Below are 14,921 nucleotides of genomic sequence, written 5' to 3' on the forward strand. Positions count from 1 at the left end.
TGTGGTTACCTGTCTGTCATGTGTCTTTGTTTCCACCCATCCCCTTACATGGTCTGCACTTCCTGTCTTGTTAGTTTCCCTCCAGTTCTGCTCCCACCTGTTCCCTATTGTGTTGTTGGATTTCCTCCGTTTGTGCTATCACCTGTTCCTCGTTTATGTCTTGTCCAATCCTGTCCTTCTGTTGATTGGACTGTGTATTTCTACACTCCTCTGGTCCTTTGTCTCTTGTTGGTTCGTCTCTCTGTGTTTGTTCCTGAGAGTCCTGTTTGTTTGTAGTTGTGAGTTTCTAGAGACAAACAAGGTTTAACCACAACGCTGGCTTTATCATGTCTATCCTTCACAATAAAAGCCCAGCTTGAATTTACTTAGAGCATTTCACTGAGAAGAAACTCCATAAAAAGTCATTTTGCAACACTAAATATCAAACAAAAGCCAGATACTATATTATATTAAGCTGCTGTGAGCTGTTAATTCAGCACTTCTAAACCGAGGCAGAACATAACTTAATCTTGGAGCTTCCTGCGCAGCGCTCTGCAGAAAGGTCGGGCAATGCAAGACTATCTTGAGCTGACCGGGCAAAGACAGCAACTTGCATCAGACTCACCCTGTGTCCGGTTTCTGAAACGTGCTACTGGCTCTTGATAGAGCTACTGTTTTTCCAACTGGTTGGTGTGAACAGGAAGGACGAGCTAGAGACGGACAGGAGATGGTAGATGGAAGTGATCAGGAAGTGGTCAGAAAGTGAAATTGGATGAATGGAAGTAGGGAAGGATGATAGTTGGAATACTGTAGGACAGGGGTTGAAGAGTGGGAAAAAATCGTAAGAAAGTAATACAGCAGAATGACTCCGACAGTAGAGAAGGAACTGACCAAAGCATCACACTACCAGCAAGGCAGAGTGAGGAACATAAAGTGAGCATTAAGCTTTGCCAAGACGATGAGTTGTTTGGTGATTGGAACCCAATAAATTGACATAGGCAATTACTGGGGTTCTGGTTGCAGTCAAGAATGTGAAAGTACTACGGGATGGTACTTTGTTGGTGTTCTGCAGGGATAGTGCACAGCAAGGGAAAGCAATGCGGCTCAATAAAATAGATGGGAAAAGAGGGCAATGCACAACACCTGATTACAGAAAATTTACTCGAGGGGTAGTGTTGGGAATTTTTTGGGTTGTGTAAATTGATCAATTTAAGGATAATCTAGAAGGTGCAAACGTGATGGAGGCAAGGCGGCTGAAAACAACTAGAAATGGAGAAAGATGTAATCAAATTTGATGAATCTAAACTACCAAGGGTGTTCCTCCTCGTCTGTGTCTGCATTGCTGACGATTGATTCTGACATTTTCGTTTGCCACAACTGTAAAGCTAACCCATCCCGCCGCTGAGATTGAGTATGGTCACGTGACAAGACTTTTAATAGGTGAAACAGTCACGTGGTAAAGGCTCACCATATAGTGGATGCACTGATCCAACATAAAAAGGCACAAGCAATGGTTTACTATTAAACTATTAGTACATACTGGAGACAATAATGTACCACAATTGGAAGAACGACACAGTTATCAGTTATCAGTATGTGGAGTAATTAGGAAAATGAGTGGAGTAAAGAACAATTTTGAGATGCTATTGTTACACAGCAATTATATACTGGTAATAAGTAATTTAGAAAAGGCAGAAATTCTATAAAAACATTTGTGAAGGTTCCTGGTTCAGAAACTGTATTGATACTGGCTATACAGGGCAGAGATAATACCCTTACACAGAACACAAGGGTTACAGAAAAAAAGAGTCTCATCAGGTAAGGCGACCAGATTTCTCAGACAAAATCCGGGGACATTTTCAGCTAAGAAGCATACATACCTCCAAAACACGTCATGTTTTTATTTTTTTTAAACTTAAAACAGGGACACTAGACCTAGAGCTGTTCTCATTAGGGGCTGATCCCCCCCCAAAGGTCTGATCAAGATCAAGATTTTGCAACAGCTCATTGAGTATCGGATACAATAAAAACTGTTGAGGAAATATTTTCCTTTGACATTGATCCAGTATTAAACGAGATTGCTGCAGTCGGCAGCTGAGAAACAAGCTACAATGGAAGTTAATTGGATAATTGGCCAGCTTGTATTTACGTTCATAAAAGTGCTTGTTTTGCTTCTGACAGACTCAGCCCTACAAGGACAGGCACCCCCATACATCTCTTACCTGATACAGCTGCGTACATCCTCACGTAGTCTGAGATCAACAGGCCAGAGACTATTAGTTGTCCCCCTTACACATTTTAAAACTAGGGGGGACCGTTCATTTCAGGTTGTTGCACCTAGGTTGTGGAACGCTTTGCCTCCTTCCATGCGCTGCTTAGATTGTGTGGAAAACTTGAAAACTCAGTTGAAAACTCTGCTTTTTAAAGAGGCTTTTAACTAGATTGTAGGGTGGTTAGGCTGGTCTTATGTGTACGTGTTATTCTTTTGTTTTTTGTGATGTATTGTATTTATGAGAGTTGTTAATGCTTCCTTTTGTTGTGAAGCACTTTGTGATCTTCATCTGAGAAAAGTGCTATACAAATAAATTTTACTTACTTACTTTACTTACTCAGATTAATATTATAAGTGTCTGACAACATTATGGATTTCTAAGGAGGTCAACCTTTCTGTTGAAGATTAAGATCCTTTTTAAAACATAAAAGTATGCAAATTGCGTTCACTAAACCCACCAGACCCATGTAAATAATCAGTAATTTTAGCATCGTAAAATACGGCTTTCTAAAACATCTCTGAGCTCTGAGCAACGCTGGCTCTGGCTGTCTTGATCCTGCGGGTGGAGGGTGTGCGACTATCGGCTACGTTTGGTCAGTGTTTTCTTTCTTTCATTCCAATATCGGGTTTGTCAGTCAGAAAACCGGGGACATTTCCGGGGACAGATCCAGCCGGGGACAGGTCACCAAAACCGGGGACATCTGGTCATCCTATCATCAGGGGCAGATTTGGACCTACCATTTAGTTTATTTGAACTAAGGAAGGCTGTTTCTAGTCTGCAGCAAACTTCACCAGGAAAAAAATTGTGTCTGCTAAAGCATGTTAGCGCATATGTCGGACAATGCACTTCAAGTAGTATTAAGATTGTTTAATAGAATATGGGATCAAGGCAAGATCCCTTCAATGTGGAAACACTCAATTATAGTTTCGATACTTAAACCAGGTAGAGAGTCTTCAAAACCATTAAGTTAAAGACCCATGCATGGTGGTATGAACGTAAGTATGGTGGTGGACTGGTAGCTGGAGAGGTTTCAGTTCACCTCCTGGACACTGCCAAGGTGCTTTGAGCAAGGCACCGAACCCTCAACTGCCTTTCCATGGGCAGCCCCCTCACTCAGACATTTCTCCATTTAGTTCATGCATAGGTACTAAGCATATGGGTGCATATGATATCTGTTTAAAGCTGCAATCTGGAGGATTTTCATTTAAATAAATGGCCGTTAAGTCCATCTATAGCTGGAAGAGGAAATACAATGCTGATTGAACCGGTGATTAATGGGTGATGATGAAATAATTGATTTCCGGTACACCCAAAAAATGGAACTGTGTACACAGTAGGTTATTTGCATGTGAAAGTGCAAATAAAAGTGGTTGTTTTACATAGCACCACAATAAAGGCTGATCTATGCTTCTGCGTCAAATTGACGGCATAGAGAGGAAGTCAGCAGAGGTTGCCAGGGCAATCTGTCTCCCACCGGCAAGGAGGCTCTCAATAAGTAACGTTGAAAATGACCCACTTAGTGCGTCCGAAAAAAATGCACGCTACTGTTATTTCACCCAATAGTATGTTAGATAGATATGCGATAGAGTAGGGGAGAGCCGGGACGATTGAAACGCAGGACGGATGAAACGTTCTATTTTTCTCCGATAGACAGACTTATTTAGGTGAAAACATAGAGCATGTTAACCTCCTTCTATTAGCCAAATAAAGTGTTTCGACTGTTCCGGATCTTACCTACATGTTGAGTGTAAATAGTTCAGAGTGAGAAGAAATTATGAATGAAATTCTGGAACCAGGTGTGCCTGGAGTAGCCCCGCCCCCTTTTGAATTCTACAGAAAATTTAAACAAAAACAAAAACCAACTGTCGGAATGTATGTGTTCAATGTGACATCACCAGATCAAAGGACCAAAGGCAACCAATCATGATGCAAGACTCTAGAACTCTGATGTTAACTCACGGTTAAAACCCAAACAGAATCATTTCAACTGCCACGTCTTCTATCAACAAACAATGTCTGATACAGACAGCAACAGTCTTTCACGGACAGAAAAGTCTTCAAACATAAAAGTCTTTTCCATTGAACAAAAAGTCTTCTACGCACAACTACAGTCTGCTCCAGACAGTGCCATGGATAGAAGAAACAACCCAAGAAACAGGACCTATGGCGGTCCACAGGGCCGTCCAACCCCTGCCCCAACTAACCACCAGCTGCAGAATCAGCTCAGTTCTGCTCACAAGTATATCGATGAGCTGAAAATGAAGGTACGCAGTCTGGAGGAGTATAAGAGCCAATCCAAGGTTGAAAAGGAGAACTGTCACATCGTCCCTAAGAAGAAGGTTTGAGTCGGCCGTGTGGAGGAGCCTCTAGATAGCCGGGCGACGGATTTCAAACTAGAAATCTGCAATCTCAAGAAAAGACTCCAGCTTCAGCAAGACAAATACAATGAGATGGTCGCAAAGTATGAGGCAGAGAAAGAAAAAGTCTCAGACAAAAACATGCAGGCGGTCGGGGCGGAAGTCCTGCTGTTTGAGTCCCAGAGGAAGGTGAGCCAGATGGAGGAACAAATCCACCAGAGGGGCACTGCAATCCTGGATCTCAGCTGGAAGAACAACAATCTCGCTCAGACGCTCACGGAGAAGATATTCCAGCTGAACAGCAAAGCTGCTGAACTCCAACAGAGCAAGAAAACCTGGCCAGCAAAATGCACCGCTCTGGAGGACAGGTTCACAAAGGACCTGGCTGAGAAAGAAAAGAGCTGGGAGACCAGATTTAACGCTTTGCAGACGATGTGCAACTCTCTGCAAGAGAATCTCAAGACGGAGCAGGCCGACAACAAAGACTGGCAGAAGAAAGCAAAACAGATGGAGGAGGAGAAGAAGGAACTGGAAGAAAAGTTCACAAAAGACCTGGTTGGGAAACAACGCAGCTGGGAGATTAAGGACAAACAGATGGAGGACGAGAAGAAGCAACTGGAAGACCTCTGTCTGAAAATGAATGAGAAGAGAAGAGGTTTCTTGTTTCGCAAGAAGGCCGGCGACAGACAGGCAGAGTTGGAGAAACTGAAAAGCAAAATGTTCCAGAAGGAGATGAAAAAGACAGAGAAGATGTAGAAAGCCCGGGAAAAAAAAGAAAGAAGCAAAGGTGGATAAAGACAAGAAGGAGAAGGTGGAGAAAGAATTGTAACAAAGCCAAATTAATAAGGTTGGAGGGAGAACAACTGCACGTGATGTGTATAATATGAAGAGTTATCATTACCTCGATCCTCTCCCTCCGTCCTTCACCTCTCCACCCTCCCTCCCTCCAAACCTTCATCTACCTCACCCCTCCTTCTATCCACCCTTCCTCTCACCACCTCCCCTTCACCTCCATCCAAATATGTGCACTTCAGACTAATTGGAAACTATAAATTCAATCAACATCATTTCTTTAATCTTATTGGATTTTCTGATGTTGAAAAAGCACATGACATGTTGTGGAAAGTGAAATGTGGAGTTACTTCTTCCAAAAAGTAACAAAATTAGATACTCAGTTACAAATTATGAAAGTAACTGGTTACTTCAGAAAGTAACTAATTCGTTACGTTCAAGTACATTTTTAAATGCTCAAATGTGACCCCACCTCCACCCCTGTTTAACAGAACATTAAATACATGTACATGTTCAATTATTTATGATAAATCTGAATTTCATGAAATGGACACTTAATACAACACATTTTAACAGAAACTGTACACAAATCTAAACTCTTTTAATGTTTATGTGGGACAAAGTGGGACTAGCCTCCAATCAAATGTCATGTACGAAGATATTATGTCTAGTGGATCGACACAAAAAACACAATAGATGTTTTGGAACTTTTTATGTTTGTTGCACCTCAACAGGCCACAACTGGGCAACATGAAATAATGCTTGTTAAGCACTATATCAAACATAAATAAATATATACACTCTTTGTAGTGCAATTAACTTAAGTGGCTTGATTTTTATACTTTTGCGCTGGTGTGTGCGTCGAGCCGGCGTGTGTGTGTGTGTGTGTGCAGGTGATAAAGCGAGGGAGAAGTGAGAGTGTCAGCGATTAGTTTTGGCGAGAGTAGCCACTCTAGAGTCACAGTGCCTGTTCCCCCCCCGATCTAATAATGCCATACCTGTCTCTCGTTGACTGACTCGCTTGTGTTGTTTGTTGCGCCCAACTCTACCTCTGATTGGCTTACCATGAAATTTTACTCAAGTCTCGTGCACTAACCAAGGAAGAAAAAAAGTCTTTGCCTCTTGGCTCAGAGATCTAGTTGGTCTGATGAAAAAAAACAGATTAAATTATAATAACACGCTACATTTTTTGGCAGTAAGGGCAACAGCGTTGTTAAGATGGGAAGAGTAATCAATTAGAATCAATCGAAAAAAGTAACACCATTGTTATTTTAAAACGCTGTTATTCCCATCACTGCCTATGAAATCATATGGTAAAAATGATTGTAAAATGATTGAATAGGTCAGGGTGGTAAGGTTTCTTAGGGTTTGTTTGATGAAAAGCTGACTTGGTGTCAACATATGGTTAAGGTGATAAACAAGTGCTAAAAGATCAATAATATGTTACAGTGTCTCTCGGGCAAGATTGGAGGGCAAACAGGGCATCGTTATTAAATGTATATAGGGTACTTATGAGAGCAGTTCTGGATTATGGTTGCATTGCATGTATCTGCAGCAGAGACTAATCTTAAAATGCTTGACGTTCAACAGGCTTAGGCTCTACGTATTTGTAGTGGTGGGTTTAAAACATCACCATAGCTGCACTACAGATTGAAATGGGGAAAATTCCACTGCGGATTAGGAGAGGGAAGCTTATGATGGCATAATGGGTCAGTTTGCAATGTCATGGAGTATTTCATCCTACGAGACCATTCTACAGGATTGTTGGGAGTATAACTAGTCAAATCTTTGAAGTTTTGGGTGGATAGGTACTATAAAAGCAGATAGTATCAGTTTAGGAAATATAAAATATAGTCCAATTATCCCATAATCGACTATTCCTCCCTGGTTGTTTGTGATGCCGATACAGAGATATACTGGGAATATAGTACAACTTTATATTCAGTAACACTTAACACTTTCCAGGAAAGTGGTGTTTACGGATGGTTTGAAAGATCCAGAGACTGGACGTACTGGAGCTGCAGTTTAGATCCCACAGTATAAGATATGTATTAAGAAGCAAGCTACAGTTTATTAGTTAAAATACTGTTGAGCTTCTAGCTATTATACTGCATGGTTGGGCGAAAGCAATCAAAGGAAGGCACTAATTGCTTTGAATAGTTTGACAGCGCTTGCAAGCATAAAAACAATGAAATCAGGCAGACAAAATTTGATTTTTGAAATACATAATTTTTTGTACAGAATGTATAATAAGGAAGTAAAGGTTTGTTTTCTGTGGGTTCCTGCCCATGTAGGTGTAAATGGAAACGAGGATGCTGACATATTGGCCAAGTAATCAACTACAGCCCTGATTATGGACATGGAGATCTCACTTAATAAAACTGAGGACAAAGCGATTATTTAGCATCAAATGGATATAGTGTGGCAAGAATACTGGGACATACAGTGACACAGTTCAGTTCAATTTTATTTATATAGCGCTAAATCACAACAACAGTGATGTTATTTACAGAAACCCAACAATTCCCACCAAGAGCAAGCACTAGGCGACAGAGGCAAGGAAAAACTTCCTTTAAGAGGCAGAAACCTCAAGCAGAACCATGGCTCAGGGTGGGCGGTCATCTGCCTCGACCGGTTGGGGGTGAGAGAGAGAAAGAGAGAGAGAGAGAAAGAGAAAGAGACAGACAGAGACAGACATAGAGAACTGTAGCAGAGGGTGTCTAGCAGGAACGTGAAGGCAGCAGGTGACTCCAACTACAGATCCAGAGCCAGAAACACATGCAGGAAGACTCCGGGAAAGGGAAGAAGTCGAGTTAGTAACATGCATTAATGGAATGAGGTTGCATATAGATGGAGAGAAGGAGAAAGAGAGAGCTGCTCAGTACATCATGAGAAGTCCACCAGCAGTCTAGGCCTATAGCGGCGTAACTAAGGGATGGTTCAGGACTTTCCTGAGCCAGCCCTAACTATAACTAACTATAAGCTTTATCAAAGAGGAAAGTCTTAAGCCTACACAGGACAACATCTATATAACATACAAAGAAGTATTGGGTTAGGAAATAGACTGGGCAGAAATAGAAGAGAGAAGGCAATTTTTATGCGTCTCAGGATAGGACATACTGGCCTAAATAATACACTCTGCATAATAGTTAAGCACCCAACTGGTAGATGTAAACACTGTGATCAGCATGTGCTGCTGGAATGTAGGGGTTGTGAAATGGAAAGGAAAAAACTGAGATTAACTTTAAGAGAACCTGGAATAAACTTTACAATGGAAAATTTACTTGGCAATTAAGCATGGGGAATGCATGCTCGTATTATTGAATATTTGAAGGACACAGGACTGTTGGAGAGAACTTAGTTCAAGTATGTCCTTTTTAACTTAGTAATTTTTGTTTTGTTCGGTTTTGTTTGTTTTATTTATTCATTTATTCATTTTCCCTGCTAATCTGCTGTGTCACATCCCAGTCCGGTAGGTGGTGATAATGCACCTTAAATTAATCTACTGTTACTGTCTATGTGAGAGCACCTTCTCTACTCTTAGGTAAAGAAATCCTGATGTCTCTAGACAACGATGGAGTCATTGATAAAGTGCTTTTAAGCCCGCACACAGACAACTTTTTGGGAGGAGTACGTGTATTAGGTGAAAGGTGTGTATGTGCATGCCTTTTGTGTGTGTGTGTGTGCGTGTGCGTGTGTGTGTGTGTGAGAGAAAGGGGATTGTGTGCATGCATTCTTGATTTATGGTCTAAACTACCCCTCATACAACATTTGAATTAATGTCTGTACAAACATTTCATGGCAATCCATCCAGAAGTTGTAGAGAATGTTTCAACCAAGACTAAAGTGGTAGACATAACACTAGCGTGGCAAATAATAGCATGACAAATGATTTTAAGCAAAACTTTGGTATATTTATTGTCACATTAACGAATAAACTTCCTGCTACAAAAAGGTGACTGCATATAACACACGTCCTACCAACCCGAGTCAGTTCTAACACATTAATACTATGTGCTGCAAATAAGAGCTAGCAAATGAGCATAGAAGTGGAAATAAGTAAAACCTGAAAAACCAATGGTTGAAACGTCCAGCTACTGCCATTTTCAGTCGGTAGTAGAATGAATGCCAATTTCACTGACATTAAAAAAGAGACTAAGCTCACATGACAATGGACTAATTCCATTGTTATTTAAGGGCCAAATCTGAGGCTCTCCTCCAATGGGCACCAAACTCTGTTTAGCCTTTATAGAAAACAAACTAAACTAACTAACTAAAAAAATCTTGACATGATGCTGTTGTTGAATTTTTGTCTAGAGCCGTTCTTCTAGTTGGTCACTTCCCACTCCTTTAGTACTCTCCGCTGTAGTCTTCATCATCTGAGCCATTGTCCATATGCAGTCTGGGATCCTTTGAGATCTTCTGGTCCACATTACCCTGGTAGGACAGGGCTCTGCTGCTGGATCGCTGCACAACTGGGTCTTCTGCATCCAAGTTATCTAAGCAATATAATTATGTAGAATGATGAAATCAATACTTTAAAAATAGTCTGTTATTACATTAAAATCAGCATGTCCTTCAAATCATTCAATGATAGTAGTTATGTATTCCTATCCTTTCATAGGACTCTAATACAAGCATTGTAACAGTTTTAAACATGTTCTTAGTGTTGTGAAATGGTTGCAGTTTGGTTAGGTTCAGGTACAAATACTACTTGGTTATGTTTAGGCAAGAACAATAATTAGTTAAATTTAGAAAGAGATCGTGGTTTGCGTTAAAATCAGACGCTACTTCAATTCAGTAACGCATGTGACATACAACGGGACGTAGCTCCATTTGTTCTGGTAAAAAAATAAAACTGTACGTACCGTTTACCTTTATTTTTAAACTGGACTTGAACCCTTGTACCTTGGCTGAATATAAAACAAGCCACTTCATCACATCTAATAAGTAAGTAAGTAACTAAGTTGCTTGTCCCTGAACAAGACATTGATCCCTAGCCGCTGCAACGGAGCTGCTTAGTGGTCAGTAGCAGTCGGATGTAATCCCACTGCAGCTCAGCTTCCAGCAAATAAAATAAAATAAAATGTATTAGTCACATGCAATTATACAGAGTATGTGTAGTGAAATGCGTTGTCCAACACAATGTCTAAGCATGAACACAAAGCTTGAATAAATGAGGTGCAAGAGTTTGCTTTTTCTCAGATTGTCCTGCAGAAATTAAAGTTGAAGAAGTAGAATTAATTACGTTTACAATGGCTGCCTACCAATAGGTGTGCCCAGTTTCCGCATCCTGCTTTGGACATTTTGACTTGTCAAAGCAGCAAAAGCACAGGTGTAAATGATAATATTAACAATGGCTCCATTCCATTAAGTGTAAACAATGCCAACGAGTGCAAAAAACACAACTCTGGAACTCACCTAAATGGAATGCCGCCATCATTTGTATTATAGTTTGTTAATGTTATTAGTAATACGTGTGCTTTAAATACTGTGAGAAGACATACTGTCTGCTATAATAAAAGGCCCACATAGCATACCTATTTAATAGGGGTGTGACGAGACGCTTACTCCACGAGACGAGACACATCACGAGATTGGGTTCACGAGAACGAGACGAGACGAGATTTTTTTTTTAATTTAAAGAAATCCTCGATGAAATATATGAATGGAAAATAGTTTTTTTATTCAACTGAAAAATCACAAAATGCCAAAAGTGCATTTTGAAATCAACTATTAATGATGAATGTTATTTAACTTCTTTTTTTTTACTATTTTAATGAATTATATGCAGTAAAGTACAATTTCACACGAGAAATCTAACTCCTAACTCCTAACAAATGATTTAAAAGTGGCGGGGGGATCTTCGACAGTAATTTCACGCTCCATCACGCTGACATCACATCGCCTCACGAGACCACTTTTCACCACTTTTTTCAATCTCGCGAGATCTCGTAAAACGAGATCTCGTCACACCCTTACTATTTAAGTACTTGAAGACGTATTTTCCAGCTTTTCCTGTTTCCAGTTCTTAAGTGCTGCTATAATTGAACACTGACATCCGCTCATTATCTATAAAATAAATGTGTTAAATTTATAGAATATTCAACCCTAAAGAGCATCTTTCTCACATAAAATGAGATTATATTTCAAGGTGTATTCATGTACCTGTCATGTTACTTCAATTCCTTCAAGCTGCCACTAGAGGCTGCCCTGTACATTCAAACATGTATGGCCTTGTACTGTAATTCTGTCCAGCATAGTCATTTAATGTAGTTTTCTACTGAAAAATGGAAGATCACCTCCTGTGGTATATGCAAATAATGTTTATATCATAAATAACCTAGGTGGCCCATTGTTGCTCTGTGTTGTGGATAGTGGTGATGAGGGTGGATGTTAGGAAGACCAGTGTGTCCTCAACAATCACAACTGACAAACTGTCTTAGTGGAAAAGCAGTCTCAGACAACTAGTTACAATACATCAGAAACCCCAAACATGTACTGTAATTAATGACTTACTTTTATCATTGTTGTAAACCTACAACCTGTGATCAGTGGGGATTTATATTTGCTAATAATATGTTGGATTCATTTTAGGACTTTTAATTTTTATAAATAAACATAACAATGATTTTAATAATCACATTGGGGTCCTGGAAACCTTGATGAAGATCCCTGCTTTAGAACATTGTGAACTGCACTACGTGTCACTTTCTTCTCCGAGCTTGCCACAACTAATAGAATCAACTCACAGAAGTCAAGCCTGAAAATGATAGTATACCACCAATATACAATTGCAATCGGATTGTTTCAACCGTGATTAAGTATAAAGTTTGGTTACCACATATATATTTATGAGGGCAGTGGTCCTCAACCTGTTGGGACCCCTTTAAGGTGTTGCAAGATAAATGTGTGGGATGGTTAATTCAGATTAGATTAGAACAAAACAACATAGTTATATAGACATACCAGTATGTAATTTGTGAAGATGGATCAAAAGTAGAAATAGCTTCTTGTAAGGCCAAACTGTTTGGGAACTACATTAACTTGAGAAAATCTATAATTTGGCATTGAAAGTTAATTGTTCTAGAGTTGAATATCTTGATATAGAGGAATCAGAGTGAAATCATCCATTGTTTGAAGGAACAACATGCGCTTTGTGGCCATAACACTGGGCATGTTGCTGTATCATGTGATATTCATCTCCACTTGGATGATGTCTAGTGTGTGGTGTGTTCACTGGCACTCTGACAGGCTGGTAAAACACAGAATGATTGTGTTTCTCTGGCCTGGGCCCCATTTTTATTATAACCCTTGTAGCAGGAAATTATGTAATAACTTCTTTAAAAAAATTGTAATAACATTTTCAGTTAACATGATTGAAAATGTCATAAAACCCAATATTGTTTAATTAATATTATGTTGGTAGATTTGGTTTTGAACCAATAGTTTTAAATTCTTAAATGTTATTACATTTATTACAAACTAATTAAATTATTGAGTGCTGCAACCCTTGTTCTTGTTGTAGTAGATGACAAAATGAAAACCAAACCAAAACCAAAGTTAGCATTGTATTTGCTCATTTTGTAATATAAAATGTGCTATTGTCTTTTCTGACTGCAGTTGTTGGACCTCTACGGCTCCAATGCAGCAGCAGAGTGTTTGGTGCTTCTAAAAGACATTATTTTTGTCATCTATGTGTTGTCGTCTTTCTTTCTACCTGTATTCAGCCTCTGTCAAAACGCTCTCTTTTTAGCAGCTTTAGTGCGTAACTTTTTGATATTAATATACGTCCGACACATTCAAGCCAATGAGTTGCTATAAAGCTATTTAAGACTATCAGCTCCACATAACTCTCTTTGTATTTCTCAGTATGGTTATGTTCAGAAGATATTGTCATCCAGCAACTTTTGCGCAAAGAAACCCAATTGAAGATAATGACCTCTTCTGAAGAGTCTATCATGTCACGACAGAAACTATGCACTACAGCTTTAACAGTTTGATCTGAGACTCTGGTACATTTCATTTGTACAGAGAGTCTGGCCGCTCCCCATTGACAAGTGTTAACTTCCTTGAAGGAGAGTACTCTGTTTAAGTTTAAGCCAACCTCTTCATTTATAAAAACAAAACAACAAAGTACTCTCATAGTTATTTATGACCATTTTTGGACGGAGGAGGCCTCAGGGAAGACCAAGGACAAAGGAGAACCTTTCCCTTTGTTTAATACCAATGTAAATTAGTTGGCTCTGACTCATCTTGAGTCAGAGCCAACGAGAGAGAGAGAGAGAGAGAGAGAGAGAGAGAGAGTAAAACCTTATTTTTTTTGGTTTCTCAGTGGTTGAACACAGTGAGACAAAATAGTATTTGTTGTTGTAAAGTGTTTATGAATGACCTGGGGGCACACTGAACTGTAGGCTGCAACGTGTTTACACCCTGCAACCACTCATAGCCCTCATCCTTTCATGTTGCTTTTTACGTCAGCGGAATAATTTTTCCTGATATTCCTGGGTCCTTAGATTGCGGTGGAATTGCAGACACAACAATGTGTTGAAGGAACCTTCTAGAAATAGTTCTGTGGTATTTAAAATCTTATTCAGAATCATATGTAAAAATACGCCTTTACACAGTTAGGTAAAGCTGTGAGTAATTCAGCTTCCATTGCCTCAGTTGGAACTGGTGTTAAATGTTACATTGCCATTTTAAATGCCAGTAAATCATGCTGCTTTGTTGAGCCAATGACATAGCTGGTGGACAGACACTAAGACTACAATTACTACAAGGCACAAGGAGCATTTTCTGCTTCACATTTCGTCATTTGCACGCTGTTATTTGCTTGTAGATACCAAGAAAAGAAGGTGAAGAGGAAATTCTTTTTTAAACCTAAAAACACATGATTTCTGTTATACCGCCGGTCTAAACATATTGGTGTTCAGTTTCTTACTGAAACGCTCTGTTTTGTCGTAAAAGCCCAGTCTGCTCTGATTGGTCAGAAGTTTTCTGTGGATTGAGCATTTTAATACTTTCACCTCAACCTACTTTAAAATGAAAAAGTCATGGAAATCCTTTTTTTTTTTATATATAGGACCTTTAATATGATTACTCATTATCTTTCATTACTTAAATAACATTCCCCCCAGGGACCCAGTATTCTTGTCAGTGCCCTCTTTCCAAATACACACACCTTGAGTCAACACAATTAAACTCAAAAGAAGCCAGAGAGAAAGCAAACATTAAACAAACCACCAACCATATGATGTAACGTGTCTCTGGTTATCTGCCTCTCGGTGATCTCTCAGACCCTCTCTTTGACTTTCCACACCTGTGTCCTGATCATGAAGTTCTGCAAAAAGAATTGTCTGTAAAAATTTCTTAATATCTATACAAATTTTTAGGATTATACTTTTAAAGTGTACTAGTAGTAGTGTTGTTATTATCATTATTGTTATTTTGTTGTCTTTATACTGTCTTTTTTTATTCTTTTTTCTTGCTAAAACTGCTGCTGGAATTTTCAATTTCCTCG

The 14,921-nt window shown here is 39.4% G+C and overlaps 1 protein-coding gene across 1 annotated transcript in view; it reads right to left on the bottom strand.

Annotated features, from left to right (window-relative positions):
- Window positions 1-9,295: 9,295 nt before the first annotated feature.
- Window positions 9,296-14,921, bottom strand: part of LOC116693953 (ovochymase-2) — a 34,012-nt gene continuing 28,386 nt past the window's right edge. The window contains exons 15-16 of the mRNA XM_032523332.1: window positions 14,649-14,741; window positions 9,296-9,900 (exon numbers count right to left, since the gene is read on the bottom strand). Coding sequence (XP_032379223.1) covers window positions 9,752-9,900; window positions 14,649-14,741 — 242 coding nt within the window. The 3' untranslated portion in view covers window positions 9,296-9,751. The remainder of the gene's footprint in view (window positions 9,901-14,648; window positions 14,742-14,921) is intronic.

Source organism: Etheostoma spectabile, chromosome 8 (assembly GCF_008692095.1).
Source record: "Etheostoma spectabile isolate EspeVRDwgs_2016 chromosome 8, UIUC_Espe_1.0, whole genome shotgun sequence".
NCBI lineage: Eukaryota > Metazoa > Chordata > Actinopteri > Perciformes > Percidae > Etheostoma > Etheostoma spectabile.